At 43.5% G+C, this 16,237-nt stretch overlaps 1 protein-coding gene across 5 annotated transcripts in view; it reads right to left on the bottom strand.

Moving 5' to 3' along the window:
- UNC13C (unc-13 homolog C) overlaps positions 1-16,237 on the bottom strand; it is a 90,758-nt gene that overhangs the window by 60,261 nt on the left and 14,260 nt on the right. For 3 of the 5 annotated variants that reach the window (XM_065076365.1, XM_065076367.1, XM_065076366.1), the window contains exons 3-6: positions 10,147-10,169; positions 9,579-9,643; positions 5,167-5,245; positions 1,168-1,239 (exon numbers count right to left, since the gene is read on the bottom strand). In XM_065076365.1, coding sequence (XP_064932437.1) covers positions 1,168-1,239; positions 5,167-5,245; positions 9,579-9,643; positions 10,147-10,169 — 239 coding nt within the window. Of the gene's footprint in view, positions 1-1,167; positions 1,240-3,221; positions 3,228-5,166; positions 5,246-9,578; positions 9,644-10,146; positions 10,170-16,237 lie in introns of all 5 variants that reach the window. The other 2 variants (XM_065076368.1, XM_065076369.1) reach the window with 2 other exon arrangements.

The following is a 16,237-nucleotide window of genomic DNA, read 5'->3' on the forward strand; positions in this document are numbered from 1 at the left end:
TCTTAGGGTCTTGTGCTGAACTTAGGTATGTTTGTAACAGCTGTGACGTTAAAGGGAAAAGGCACCAGTTTGCACTAATTGCCTTGACTTCTCTTTAATTGTTCTCCTTCATTCTATCAAACTTTGTTGCCATTTTGAGATAGAGGAACAAAATGATTACTGCTCCTGCTGAAAGATCATTTCAAACCCCAGCTGTTTCCTGCCTCATCAATTCACCCCTGAGCACTACCAAACCGTTCCCTTATTATTGCCATATAGGCACAGAAAGTTCACAATACATCAGACAAGACTGATGGACGTATGTGCACTTGTGCCATAGGTTTCAGTTCCCCAAAAACCTGTCAACATATTCTGCTCCCCCATTCTTCTACTTTGGAGCTTAGCAAGAGTGTAAGAGAAATGCACCCCTTCCTTTCTCAGTGTCGGGTACATCCCAGGGGGCTGTCGCCTTCAGGCGCCTCCAGTGCTCCCAGTCAGTGCTTTTGCTTGGTCCAGCATGCGAATCCGCATGCATCACGCTAAGTATCCTGAGGAAAATGGTGCCCGTTGTGCTTTCGTTTGAAACAGATTCCTTTTGCACAACCAAGTGAAGTCAATAATGGAAAACCGCAGCGCACAGGTTTTACGAGCTATGAGAAAAAGATTTTTCAAAATATTTTCCTGGTCACTTCTTGCATGAATCAAATATTTCTCCATCTAGAATCAACTGAGTCATTGGCAGGAGTTGCATTTAGAAAATCAAATAATGTCCCGACCACCTGCAAGGACGGGGAAACAAAATAATCCCACAGAGTCCTGTCATTCTAATTGTACTCGAGGTGTGATGAAGACAGACGGACGCTGAAAGACGGCGGGCAAAGCATGGTGCGGCCGGGCTACTTGAAATAAAGCTTTTCCCAGGTAACTCTCCTGTACAACAAAGGTTTCTTGCCTAGTCTCTTCTGACTGTCATGCACGTGAGGCCGCAGAAGCCAACCCAAACTTGTCACCGTGCACCGGGCAGCAAATCCTGCTCGAGACCCTGAACACTCCTACACAAGCCATGGAATGCTTCTACACTCGGTTTTACCCAGTTTGGAGTGTCTAGGCTGGCCTAATTTCTAAAGAGCTTTACACAAAAACGTCTCCACTATTTAAATGACCTAAACTTCCACTGCAAACACTTACCATTTCATCGTTGTCTATGGAGGTCCGGATGAGCATGGCCATGGAAATACCAGATTTTCGAGCTGCAAGTGTCTGTTTAAAACAAATGCAAACGTTAAAACTCGCAGTAGTAATTCTGATGGGAGAATCTAATGGAAGGCAAGTAGCACTTGATTTTGCTACTGGATTTAAGCAAAACTGTAGGAGTCACAAAAACTTCTCGCTAATGTTTGTAGCACACAATTTTTAAGGTTTCAGTCCATAATGCAAGCGCACTTTCCATCATCATTACTGTTTCTTTCCGAAGTGCCTGGCTCAACTGCCATTTCTAATATACAACCTGTTATTCAGAGGTTTATGACTCTGGTTTTTTAAACCACAGGCTGTCACTGTTTTTCCGCTTTGCCAACCAAATGAACGTGGTACGAGGATGGGCGTTCCGCCCTCATTTGGAAGCTGTCTGTGCCTGCAGCAACACGGGACATCATTCTGCAATAGTCTTACAGTTCAAGCTACCAGTCTGGATAAGGTTTTGTAACTCACTGAGCAGTTCTAGACTAAGTGCAGGTATATAAAATGCTACTTCTCTTAACTAAAAAGCCTTTGATTTTTTTCCTTGAAGACAATATTAATCCAATACTCTGAATAGCCACATGGACAAGCACTCCGGCTCCTGGAGGGAGGGACAAGGCTGGAACTGTCTCCGTCTGTCCTCTGCCCACAGGATGTGCCAGGCACATGAACACCTCCCAGCTCCAAAGACCGCGGCCTCGGTACTACAGCCAGCCTCATTTGTTCCAGCATGGCACAAACAAGGGCACTCGAAATGAAGTATATACAATAAACAAGGAATATTTCTCTTCCTTACTGCAATATTCCTGTAATTTAAATGGGTCCTTGAGAATTAATCAGAGAGTATAACGATTAGAAGAAAAAAGAACCTGGGGAAACGAGTTCTTTTTGTTTTCCAAATAATATTTCAACTCTTACTATAACGTCCTTTTGGCCTGACAGAAACAGGTAAGATTTATTCCACTGTACACAATATTAACTATAACACTATTATATTACTGTATTTTACCTGGAAAATTGAGCTCATGCATCCTTCCCAATTCTAAATAATTCCAAGGGTGCCTGTATACCTGCACTTTATCACTGTTCTTCTGTAATCTAGGGGCTGCTTTGTCATACGTTGCTGCCCTCGTAGTCCAGCAGTGTGAGGATGAGCAGTTATAACCATCAGTCTGTTTCTACCTTTGTTGCGAGGACACAGATTTTCCCCTTACTGTGCGGTCCACCACGACAGAGCCATTACAGTAAAAGTTACAATTATATTTTGCATGTGACATTCTTATTTTTGTGAGATACACATTATGTCAGAAGCAATTTTGGCTGACATCAGCAGAGGAACCGCATCACTAATCTTTGGATGGCAAGACAATTACCATTTCTTCTCATTTTAGAATTTTAAACACTCACATAATTTAAATGGATTTTTTTATTATTTAGAGATATTGAGACTATTCATTTTAATTTTAAATGTTCACTTTCCTGTGAGAACATACCCACTCCATTTTCAATAAGCTTCCCTTGATGATAATTAAGCTTGCAGATAAACACAAAATTAGTAATCTTGTGAAATCAATTCTAGGGTAAGAAATCATCTTTGGCACAGAAATATTTGGTCTGATTCGTACCTGTCCTACTACAGTTAACATGGATGCAAAGAACCTTCAGCGTAATTACCGCCACTCCTCTCTTTACCACGATATCTAAGGTTGTTCAGTTCCACAGAGCACGCACCACGACTGGGTCCTAAACAACCTGCTTGTATCGTTAGAAAGGATATTTAGAATACACAGATACACTTGTAACAAACTTCTAATAATTTTGGCATGTGTGAAGCAGCGGACAAGTCATTCACATGAGGCACAACTGCACTTAGGATTTACTTCTTGGTCATACAATAGCTTTTCTATTGTCCAATAAAAGGTCAGCATAAAATATGATATTCATGAAATCCATAAGAATTCTTATGAACATTTCAGAACATTTATTAGTATAAAAGCACTTACCATAGCCTGAGAAATCCAGCCAAGACAGGAAAGAAATGAAAAAGGGTATTAATAATTAAGTCAGGTTTATTGCAGCAAAAAAAATATATCAAATGATATCTCCTTTCAGTCAGTCAAAAGAGTCAAACACTCAGTTCTAGCAATATTATTGCTGTATTTTTCAAACTATTGTATAAGTAAACAAAAAAGACCATTTACAATGTATCGGATCTTACAAGGACTGGAGAATTAATTTACTGACTTAAATGAGGTATTTTGGAATCAACCTATTATAAGCTCAGAACTCACAGGAGATTCCCTCAAATGCACATGCCTTCAAATACAAAGGATCTTTCAAAGATTAAGATGACCTACACTAAGCCTGGTGCTACAGGCAGGGCTTGGGGCTCTTGGACAGCGGCTGGTCTTACAAGACGCCGCTCCAAACAGCGGGGGATGGGGCTGGACGAGCCTTCCAGGTCCCTTCCAACCCCTGACATCCTGGGATTCTGTGAAATAGGTTCCTCTTAAGCTGGTAAAATTGTTTTAACTTTACAGCTGCAGAACTGGAAAGAATTGGCTATTTTTAATGAGCATACAGTCAAGAGCTATACTCTAAGTCCACACTGATTGAATTCCAGAACAAATTTCCGTTTTAACACCCTGCAGCTGCCCTCACTACAAGCGAAATGCTCTCAAGAGGCGTTATCCTTCAGCGACTGGACACAAAGCGGCGATCGTTCCACTGTAATCATGACACAGAAGATGAACACAAGGGATGTTTTATCCCACCACTCAAAACGTGAGTTTGCTTTTTTGTTTCACTTTACCTGTTTCCACAATTACGTTGTTTTTCTAAGCGAATAATTAACAATAAGATTCTGATGTTTTAATTTGTTCTGAGCAATACCTGTCTGTAAACAGTTCCAATAATTAAGAATAAAGCTAAGTACTATTTACTATGCATTAAAATATCAATGTACCTGTAAATTATACTTGTGTGTAATACAAATTACAGAGGAGTGGCTGCTGTCAAAAAGATGGTTGCAATGGATGTGGCTCTACTATGCCATAAATAGGAACTTTTCATCCATTTCCAAAGGAATTCTACACTAAACTTGTGCTGTGCCCTCTCTCTGTGCCCTTCGGGTAGCACGGTATAGCACTGCAGGGTAACTGAACGGAGTAGCTGAGAACACACGCAGCAGTGACTTAGCAAAGACTGATCTTTCAAAGACAACGACAGCAATCATTTACCTTGGCTGATGCCCTTTCTTTATAATGAGAAACTGGTTTTGGCGCTCGCCACCACCAGGAACTAAACATGTATTTTATTGAATTATGAATTCCATACTTCAGGAAAAGAAAAAGAGAAATATGAATGGCACTTTAAAATTCTTCAGAGCACAGAGATTCTACTTAATCTTATTGAGACTGGAAGTCAGAATAAATCTCAAAGGAACTACCATTCTTTTCACCTTTATGAAATTTATTTGCCTAGATCATTATTGTCTACACTGACTCCTAAAATAACATACCTCATCTTGTCCCAAAAGGATGCACAAATCTTTAACACATTTATACTGAACCTGGGCTGCTTTTTTAACAAGGAATTTTCTTCCTCTTTCTGTATCACAATAAATCCAGTCAATGGGTACGCCAAGCACTCAACAACAGCTGTCCTCGCAACCCGATTCAACACGAAAATTAGTAATTATTGCACAAAATGGACATTATTTGATTTCACAAGTAATATGTAAACACCTGATGAAATATTCAGAGTTATCTAGTATATTGTAACAATGGCATCATTGACTTTTACTGGCCTCAATCCATTCTTTCAAGATACCTTTTTTCCCATAAAGCAATTGTTGACGAGTCACTGTTCACATTAACAGTAATTACAAGGAAGATCTAGACAACTGGCAAACGATTCAACAGTTCTACGGCCTCGGAGGTCACTCACCACGTCCCGAACAATGGGGAAAGACTTCTTCCTGCGGAGGTCGGGCATGCTGTCGATCCCGTACAGCCCGCGGCCCGCGCTGCGGGGGAGAGGCAAAGGAGAAATCAACCCTGCGGCTCACAGGCGCACACCCCTGAGAACTGCTTACAATAGCTGTACTTACAGTCAAAACTGAAGCTAAAGAAGGCAAGTGTTCTAATTATTATGAAAAATGAATGAGAGTGTTCCTGGTGTGGCTGACTTTTTCTCCTAGCATTAACCCAAAGCAAAGAGTGGCTGAAATGCTGCTTAGTATTGCCTAAAATGTTTTACCATGGATTTAGAAATTACAACAAGTTTTCCATCAAAATGATTACTATCTTTGGTAGTTGAGATACAGCCCAACACTGTACAGGATGTTGTTGTCATGAATTTGACACAAAGAGTAAAATATCTAACAAAATACATGATCACATCTCCCTGTACGGGTCCCAGACTGTGTTGCTGTGATGAAGCGCTCGGCACAGCTGCCGAACGGCGATCCGCAAAGTCAGTCGGATGTTACACACTGGGAGACGTCGATACACAGACGAGGCCCACAGAGGGAACAAAGCCCATTTCTCATGTCTTGTAACAAACAAAGGCACTCTGAACGTTGTTTCTCATATGGATTTTAAAAGATCCATGTTCAGGATCATCTTCACATTCATTTAATCTTGTAGCTTATCATACCTGCAAAGACCTTGATAAGGATATCCTAATGTTTACACTGATACACACAAAATTCAATCCCCCAAACTGATTGGTTTAACTTTAAAAATGCTGTGGAGTCAAGAGTCTTTCTCCACAAACTCAGCAAGGACGTGCCCAGCTCTGCCGGCACCGCCAGCCGCGCTGCAGAGCGCCTCTCCTGTCTCAAGAACTCAGAATTGGGTTTCATATGATGCCAAAGTTGGAGTACTAAAATGCAATGCTTTTCTTCAAAAAAAATTTAACTGCTGAAGTTTTTCCATAAATTGTATCCCTTTTCCCATTAGAAAAAAAAACCTCAAAAAAAATCACATTTCGTTAGCATGATCATGAAGCAACAACTAGTGTCACATAGCCGCTAGGAGAACAAATTTCACTTCCTAGTGGGAGATAAGATATGAATTAGCCATACATTAGGATATATTAACAGATGCTCAGATTCCGGCTGAGGCCGCAAAACCAACGTTGTGACCACAGCTTCGAGCCTCCCTCCATCCCTCCCTCCATCCCTCCCTCCATCCCTCCCTCCATCCCTCCCTCCATCCCTCCCTCCATCCCTCCCTCCATCCCTCCCTCCCTCTGCTGTCTGAGCTCGAGGCTGCCAAGCGCGGCGCCAGGCACAGGCCCAGGCGGGCGCCAGAGACCTTACCCGTGCTAACGGGCCCAGCCGGGCGCCAGAGGCCTGACCCGTGCTAACGGGCCCAGCCGGGCGCCAGAGGCCTGACCCACGCTAACGGGCCCAGGCGGGCGCCAGAGGCCTGACCCGTGCTAACGGGCCCAGGCGGGCGCCAGAGGCCTGACCCGTGCTAACGGGCCCAGCCGGGCGCCAGAGGCCTGACCCGTGCTAACGGGCCCAGCCGGGCGCCAGAGGCCTGACCCGTGCTAACGGGCCCAGCCGGGCGCCAGAGGCCTGACCCGTGCTAACGGGCCCAGGCGGGCGCCAGAGGCCTGACCCGCGCTAACGGGCCCAGGCGGGCGCCAGAGGCCTGACCCGCGCTAACGGGCCTCTGGGCCGCCCCAGCTTCTGGAGAAAATAAAGCTGCTTGCGAAGAAGTTCTGGCCCCATGTTCCTGTCATACTGCCTGTCACGTCACAGGGAGATGATGCTGGCCAACTAAATGGTTTGATGCTAGCCTCAGGCAACGTGGCCTCACTGCCATCACATCTTGTAAACCTTTTTTTCCCCCCCAGTATTTTGGAAAACAAAACAAAACCACAAAAAACCCCACAAACAGACAAACCCCTCCAAAACACTTCAACTATTTCCTAAGCATTAAAAACCAAGCACCAGCAGAACAGCATTAAAACTACGTTTGCTGATATTCTTAACCCGTGGAATCAGTAGTGATGCTAACGACACAGTATTCACAGCGCTGCAAAACTGTCTAGAAGGAAAACCTGGTGTAAATGTTAACACGCAAAGAGAAAAATCCGAACATCCTTCTCAAAATTAATGCTCCCTTAGCAGGACTGTTGCAATACCATAAACCCAAGGACTCCATTTGAATTCCCTCTACTATCCTTGCAGGCTGTGTGAATGGTTTCCTCAGTACCAATGTGGTCATAATGAAAAGAGACCAACAAGGGAAAGAAAAGAAGGGATTTGCATAAAGCTTGTGAGAAGTTATACGGTGCAGACAGGAAGCTCCAAAAGACACATTCACTTGCAAAACCAGCCTGGAGGCCTTCCTAGAGCCAGGTGACGTAAAACATGCCACACTTAGTCTACCTTTGACAGTATGCGCCTCTGTGGCTGTCATATCACAGAGTCATAGCATCTAATCAAGATAAGAATCTAAACCTCCTGGAGCATAAAGAGATAAAACAGATTAAAAGCAATACTGAAACATCAGTGGCACCTTAATGAAGGTATAGAGTTCCTTCTCGTTATAAGAGAAAAAATAGTCACCCGTTTCCTGCCTTGGCTGAGCGGGCTGGCCATCAGCTGCAAGTGCAGATTCGTACACCGACCTGCGTTGTGAGCTCGAATTCTGCTGAAAACCAGAACTAAAACTGGGCAATATGCTATTGACAGCAAAAGATAGTATTTGTGTATAGTCTCTGGAACATTAAACACTACGGTCATGGACAAACTGTTCATGATATGTAGGTTATACGTTAAATTCTCTACTCCCCTCCCCACCTCCAATAATAACAACGCAACAACATCCTGACACAGAAGATGGTGAAGCTGAAGGCACACAAGTTATCATTCAAAGCAAGCTGATGATTTCGGTGTGCTTCCAAAGACACTCTGCACAACAACAATCTATTTGAATTTGTCAGAGAGTTCAAGAACAACACATTTGTTTTACCGCTGAGAATACGGCACTGGAGGGAAGGAGTAATCATCTGCACGCAGCACCATCTGGTACCATTAGCGAATTTCAGGATGGATGAGGGCCTGTGGTAAAATGATCAGTGTCTGACACCACTGCTACCAAGCAAGCAGCGAACTGATCCAGAGCAAGTCTCTGCAAAGGCGGAACAGTACTGCATGGACTCATAAACATGACGGAGAACCCAACCGACTCCATGTGCTCCTCAGAAATACCGAGACAACAAACTCCCAGTGTCTCGTCTCCAATAAAATGATGAAGATATTACTGGATACTGGCACGGAAAGAACAGGAAAGACGGAGCTTTTCTTTCGCCTTTTAACAGGGAAGTAGCATAAGAAGCCCCAGGAAAACTGTATTTGGTCTTTTCTCTCATTTCATGCAGCCAAGCGCAGATCATTGCAGAGAATGACGAGCGGCAGTCTGTGCTACGGACTTGAGATATTCTGGTGCATGTGGGATGGGTTCACAGCACCGTGCTGTGAGAAGAGGGGAGACTAAAGCAGAAAAGAGGCAACTGAAAAAATGCTATATAGATAAAGCAAGGTATCCAACGGTTGTGAGGGAGATAATCTCACCTCAGTTCAAATGGCAACACCTTTCGTGAGACAGTAAGAGGGAAAAGGAAGAGGCTGAGGGATTCTGGAATTCAGGATTAGGTTTTGCATGCAGGACTAGAGCGGAGGGCGTGATTAAAACAGAACCACAAGAGTCTTTGAGATGTCGGGTTCTTCAGCTGAATGGGAACTTAAGTTAAAATTGCATCCCTGTTTTCAGGGAGTCCCAGTGAAACAGAAGTTTGTGCAGAGACACTGCAGACAGCAAAGGGAGTTTAAACTCCTGGTCTGGCCCAATGTAAATTTTGTCAGCAAGAGGAGAAAGGTTTAACCTGCAAACGTGAGCGGGCACTGGGGAAGGAACCTCTAGAACTGGCTGCAAGACAGCGCTGTCTGGAGACAGACAGACAAAACGAACAGCTTTCTGCCACGCTCCCTCTCAGCAACCGCAAGATCTTTAAGATTTCAGATATTGGACTGATATTGCTACATTGCTACACATTTACTAAAATGAAGACATAAAATCAAACTACAGCTTCAAAGCGCGTTTATTTTGTATGCAAAGAGGTAAAGAATTGTCATCCGGTTGACCTGTGCAACTGAACTGCTGCATTAAATTCGTAAAAATTAAGGACTTAAATTAAAAGAAGATGTTCACAATGAAACTGATTATCTTCCTTTTAAAATAATTCAATTTCTTACAAGAACAAAACTTGGAAAAAACACTATAACATTACGAGACTAATTTGCAGATACAAATAAAACTCAAAGTCATATCAGTACTTACCCACTAAATGCCTGGACTGCATAAAGCTTTGAAGGATCCAAGGAACTTCCACTTACTAAGCGAGCCTTTAATAAAGAGCAGAAGAAGTGCGGTTACTGGGCTGCTCTGAGTCTGGGGCAGAACGTGACTGCACCAACACAGAACACCCAGTATGACAATGCTTAGCAGGGTCAGCTCCAGGCAAAGCCAGAGTCACTGCTACTTTGGAACACGTTTTGGTAGCATTCACGTGAAAACCCATGGGAAGATCAGATATCGCTTCCCAAATAATTTCCTTTAAGTCCTATGGCGTATACAGTGTAGATGATAACTGGAGGCAAAAATCCCAGATATGGTATTTGACAGTAGCAGACCCCCGTGCTGGCAGTTATGAGAAGCACAACAGTGAGACTTATCCTGTTAACAAATGCCACACGTTTGCAATACACTCAAAGGAGAACAAAAGAGCGGAAAGCTGGGAGAGACATGCGCATTTCACAATAAAATGGAGGAACCAAACGGGTCAAATCAGTCACAAACAAGCACCAACAAAATATACAATCCCTATAGTAAAGACAGGATTTTAAACCTTTTCATCCACAGAACCGCTATCTGAAAGAGAATCGGGAAGAAGGGGAATACAGGTTAGACAGAAGTTTCTCAGAAAGTATCTTATGCTATCAAAAGCTGTCACTGTTTTAACCTCCTAACGCGGAGCAGAACCCAAGTAACACCCGAGACTGGCTGCACCCTCGTGGCAAGACCATCACGTTGTATTCTCAACAAACGAGTGTTCGACCAAGGATACAGGTAAACAAACCAACCAACCATCTCCTGAACTGTGACTGTTCTATTCCATCACAGCTATTCATATAATGACAGAGATTACCCCCCAAACGCTAACAGATGAACTACAATTGTCAAAGTATAACATACGATACACATATATCTCATCAATGGCTTAATGCAAAAATGTGACATATTCACATTTACTATCAAGAGAGAAAATATTTGCAGAGAGGAAACGCTACCTTTATTTTACTGTCTGGTCCATTTTAAAAGACCAGTGCATTAGAATTGTTTTCATATACTATTACACGGACAAATGTATCTTTTTTTGGACACTATAATACAGTGCATACACAAAACTGTATTAATTGTCACCTTGCTGATCTTCCCACTTTTCCTCCCCAAAGGGAGCACATGTTCTACAGGCCCTTGACATAGTTCAGGTATTTAAGATGTTTGGAGATATCTCACGTTACACACGTTACAAAATTATTATTTACACCTTAAATGTGTGTCGTATTGCATTTTTAAACCTGTTTATGCACAAGAAAATATCACATTCAAACACAAATATGAAAAACAGACTGGCAAAAGTAAGGTACGTACAGCATAGCACCGACAACCCTGGGAACCAACAGGCTCTTGTGCCACTAACTTTAAAGGCTACTTCTGTGATCAAAGCAAAGCACATACAGAACAAGTCAGAATAGAAACTGGAGATAAGTTGTTCAAAACATGTTTTACCGGGCAGATTATATTTGATTTTGTATGATTCAAACAGGCTGAAAAGGACTGAGCTGCTAGGTATTAACAACGTCACATCACCAAACCGGAACGCGCAGCAAACGCAGCCATGCAGCCGTCTCTCCTCCGGGTGGCCACAGGAAAGCTGTATCTAATTTCACTACACCTCCCGTAATGGAGCATCATCTAGCCTAAATTTAGGAAGGAGAGTGACAACCAAAACTTAGGAAGGGGAAAAAAATAATTATTACATGCTTGGTTTAAAAAAAAATAAAAACAAAAAAGGCAAGCAGGCTAACTTCTCTTTGCTAGATAGAAATCGTGTAACGCAGAAAAAAGAACACTGACACAAATTCCCTAAAATGAGATTCTGAGAGCATCTCTTTTTTGTAAGAAACGACTGCATCTTCAAAAACAAAATTAGGTTCACAACTTCATTGTTTATTGCTTCTTGTGGAATAATCTGAGCTGTGTGTGAGAGCGGGAGCTGTACAGTCACCAGGCAATTCCCTTTGGTAGTCATCAGGCTACCAGAACCGACAGCAATGTGTCCTTGATGGAGATAAGGAATGAACTGTGATTATGTAAGAAACCAAGGTTAGACATCTCAGATTATACTGCTGAGTGACAACGACCTTAAAAGAGTTTATGTTCACAGAACCCCAGAGTGTCAGGGGTTGAAGGGCCCTGGAAAGCTCATGCAGTGCAATCCCCCCATGGAGCAGGAACACCCAGATGAGGTTACACAGGAAGGTGTCCAGGCGGGTTGGAATGTCTGCACAGAAGGAGACTCCACAACCCCCCTGGGCAGCCTGGGCCAGGCTCTGCCACCCTCACCGGGAAGAAGGTTCTTCCCAAATTTAAGTGGAACCTCCTGTGTTCCAGTTTGCACCCATTGCCCCTTGTCCTGTCACTGGTTGTCACCAGAAGAGCCTGGCTCCATCCTCCTGACACTCCCCCTTTCCATATTGATCCCCAGGAATGAGTCCCCCCTCAGTCTCCTCTTGTCCAGCTCCAGAGCCCCAGCTCCCTCAGCCTTTCCTCACACGGGAGATGCTCCACTCCCTCCAGCATCTTGGTGGCTGCGCTGGACTCTCTGCAGCAGTTCCCTGTCCTGCTGGAACTGAGGGGCCACAGCTGGACACAATATTCCAGGTGTGGTCTCCCCAGGGCAGAGCAGAGGGGCAGGAGAACCTCTCTGACCTACTGACCACCCCCTTCTAACCCACCCCAGGTACCATTGGCTTCCTGGCCACAAGGGCCCAGTGCTGGCTCATGGTCACCCTGCTGTCCCCAGGACCCCCAGGTCCCTTTCCCCTACGCTGCTCTCTAATAGGTCATTCCCAACTTACACTGGAACCTGGGGTTGGTCCTGCCCAGATTCAAGACTCTACACCTGCCCTTGTTCTGTTTCATTACATTTTCCCCGCCCAGCTCTCCAGCCTGTCCAGGTCTCTGATGGCAACACCTGGTCTGATTTATCCACTTTTAATGGCAATATTGCTGGCTGTAACCACACAACACAGGAGTTCACCATGCAAGATGAACAGGTTCTATATCCAAACTTCCTAGAGAAAAATAAAAATAAATCTCAAGGATGCTGAAAAAGCAGCTTCTTCCAGCCTGGAAGATAAACCAGCACGGGAGACAGAGAAGCGAAGACAGACCTTCGGCTGTGCGGCTTATGAAACCCTCAGAAATCTGGCTGGACAGTAGTTTCATCAGTCAGCACAGGTATTTGTATCGCGGCGGTCTGGCAGGTTCCCCCATCCCCGTCGTTAGTGTCCTTCAAGCTTTCGTCGTTATTCCACTTCTGTATTTTTCTGAGCAGCAGAACATCTTCCTAATATAGTTCTCTTTCTTTGATGATCGCAAAAATTTAGTTCACCATCCCCCACCATAACACAAGAACTGTAATAAGGTCATAAAAATCCAAACTGTTAGGAAACCCTAGCATTGAAATGGTATTATTACCTTGATTTTCCACTGTTATAAGTGTGCATAACTATACAAAACCAAACTGGAAAAAGATTTGAAGCTAATTAGTCTCTCAAAGTATCATTTTAATCTTTAATGCTGCAAAACAGCAGCAAGAATGTCAAACTGACTGATAATTACATCATTCCTGGAAGCAAACCCTTTAGATACAACACTGGCTGGGATTAGGTAACAATACAGCTGTTCATGGAAATAACGTGTAAAGCACCCTTAGTCAGGAGTCTGTAGGCAGTGCCGGACAATTCTAATTAGCATGTATTGCTAAGGAAGGGAAATAAAGGATGAAAACCAGGTCAAATAAAAGCAGCACATTGAAGTAGTAGATTGTTTGTCCAAACAATAACACAAATTAACTCATGCTAAAATAATAACGTAGCCAGAAGCCAATATTGTCACCACGGAACAGAATGTATACAGTATGTAAGCCTAGAGGATGTTGTGTTGCTGAAGCGCATTCTCGGCAGATATACCGTATAATGCCTGAACGATAATGTTCAAGCTAGCACATCATAAAAGATGAGCGATGCTTGTCTGACAAAGAGAAGGTCAGGCTTGAATAAAGCTTAGTTGACAGCAGAAATAGAAGGATTGCTGCTAGCACTTCACTAGCAGTCATGTAGAAAAATTACTAGCGGATACATCGAGAGCCAAAACAAGAGGTCAGCTTGGCGAAAATAAAACTGCATTCGTGTCTTTATTAATAAACCGGTCTGCAAATCTGAAACAAGGGGACATGCTTTGAAAACATCTCTGGTGGTTAGAAATTAAGTCCCATTAGACTTCGAATGGCTCATGTTTTCTCTCGTCTTTCACAGCTGCTAGATACTTCTACCAACTTCTGAAACCTGTGCCTAAGAGAATAATTACGGCCTATGAACAGAGCGATCCAATTACGGAGCGCGGTACGATACCACCGCTGCCTGGCTTCTGGTGGTCTCAAAGAACCAAGGTCCTCTTCCCTGACCGTCTCTGGCCTGACAGAGTGACGGGGGGGAGTAAATGCAGAGTGCTCTATCCAACCCCAGAACACACTGGAATGGTAAAGCACAGATTATCTATAAAAGATAGAGGGGTACTTTAGCTTTTTTGATACCAATTATAACAGTAAATGGAACCAAGTAATTAATTATCGCCTATGAAAGCAAATAGATAACTGACTATTGCAAGTCTTCCATATCATACAGCCAACATTGCCACAGAACATTTGACTTGCAGGCTGAAGAAATGAGGTGATTACGACAACAGGAGGGTCTTAGAGATTTCAATAGATTCCTGCAAGATGACAAACTGTTACTTTTGTTGTGACAATGGCAGGCTCATTAAAAAGGGGAAAATACAACTGTTACCAACATCGTCTTTTCTACCGGCGTGAACAAGATTGCCTGGCATTAGCTGTTACCGCTGGTCAGTGAAAGAATCAGCAGCTCGGTTTGGCATAATACATGCTAATATACGTGTCCTATTTTTGTTAATTACTGTGGTATTTTATACAATAAACTGGAATTCCACCACCTGACTAGACAAAAAGGCTAGAAAAGCTGTCGGAACAAGAAAACATCCACTTCTCTCAAAAGACCATAGTCGGAATTAGCAGAGTTTGAAATACGCATTAGTAACTTGTTCTGGTGACAGCCGTCCTTCGCGTGGAACCAAACGAGCACACCGCGAGGGGCGCGCGGCAACGCGTTACTGACTCCTGCCGTTCCCAACGTTAGCGTCGCGTTTCCTCCTTCAGGCACGTACAGAAGAAGGCTGCATGGATACCGATCTCTAAGTTCTGTTCTTCAGTCAGACACCACTAAACGTAACACTAATCCTTCCTATAGAACAACAGAAAACCAACCTTCATCCACGTGTTATAAAGTTAACGCACATACCTGGTCCCTGTGATCTGACCTGCCACCGTGTGCCTGTATAAAGATGAGTTCACCCCTCGTGACACCACAAGCAACCCACAGGTTACCCTGTGGCAGAAAACTCACACCAAAGGTTTCTAAGAGCCTGACCAGTCACTAACGATCAGCAAGGTCTTCACCAACCAGATCAGGAAGGTATTGCCTGTAAAGTGCCGCTCACGGAAACAGTCTGTGCTAGTACAAGCAGCTCGGCAGGGCGCACGCAGCTCTGGACGCTCATCCAGAGCGACAGGCTCCCCAGGACAGACAACGATGCTCACTCCAAGCACCTGTGTAAGATATCCAGATAGGGAGGGAGCCAAAGAAGCCACCAGGAAAACAGAAAGCTAGAAAACATCAAGCGAGGCCTGAAACAACAAACAAAGGGTAAGCATTATTCTTGATTACAGCAATAGAAGAAAAAACCACTGGCTAGCATTTCTCTGCTGTTCTTCTGAAGAGCCAAGAATCCTTCCAGTAATATACACGCATTGTACCAACGCCGCTACGTCCTTACAGACCTTCAAATCCGAGGATTACTCGTGTACCACTCACATCTCCTCTCGCCCATACACCCATTACTTTCACTCCAGTGTGTCTCCAAAACCACGTTGTAATAAATAATACATAAGCAATCAGCCCATAGCGTATTTTTTCTCACCAGCTGGAGACAGAGAACGAGACTATCCAATGGGGCTCTTGCACACTAATCAATTATTTATGTACCAAAGTTTCCATAACCTTACCTCATGTGTTACTAGAATGAAAAGAATAGTATTCTAAACCTTTCTTTTGCACTAATTTGGAGAAATAACACTACTGCTTGATCTGTCTACATCTCTGGTTGGCCAGATTGCTGTCCACCTGCTCCTGCCTACACGGAGAGGGAAAAGAATTCACTGAACAATAGGTTATGCTTTGGTTATACAGTAAAGATTAATTCAAGGAATTTGATCTGCAACTAGTACTTTGCCATCCGTATTTAAGAAATCGGAAGATGACTGTGAATCAGTTACAGGGGTAAGAGTGGAAAAACCACCAAAAAACCCCCAAACATCTATAAAAGTAAGCTGATCTAGAGTTCACCTATCAGTCACTTTTCTTTTAAGTTATTAGTGCTCCTACAAATACGAAAAGGAAGATACAAAGATGTAATACCCCAAACTACTATCTGCGTGAATAGTAAATGAGGTATTCTCTGGGCACGCACGAATCGCACGTAAAGAAGAGGGGCAGGCTGCGGAAGCCGAGAGG

The sequence above is a fragment of the Columba livia genome, chromosome 11 (genome assembly GCF_036013475.1).
Source record: "Columba livia isolate bColLiv1 breed racing homer chromosome 11, bColLiv1.pat.W.v2, whole genome shotgun sequence".
In the NCBI taxonomy this organism is placed as follows: Eukaryota; Metazoa; Chordata; class Aves; order Columbiformes; family Columbidae; genus Columba; species Columba livia.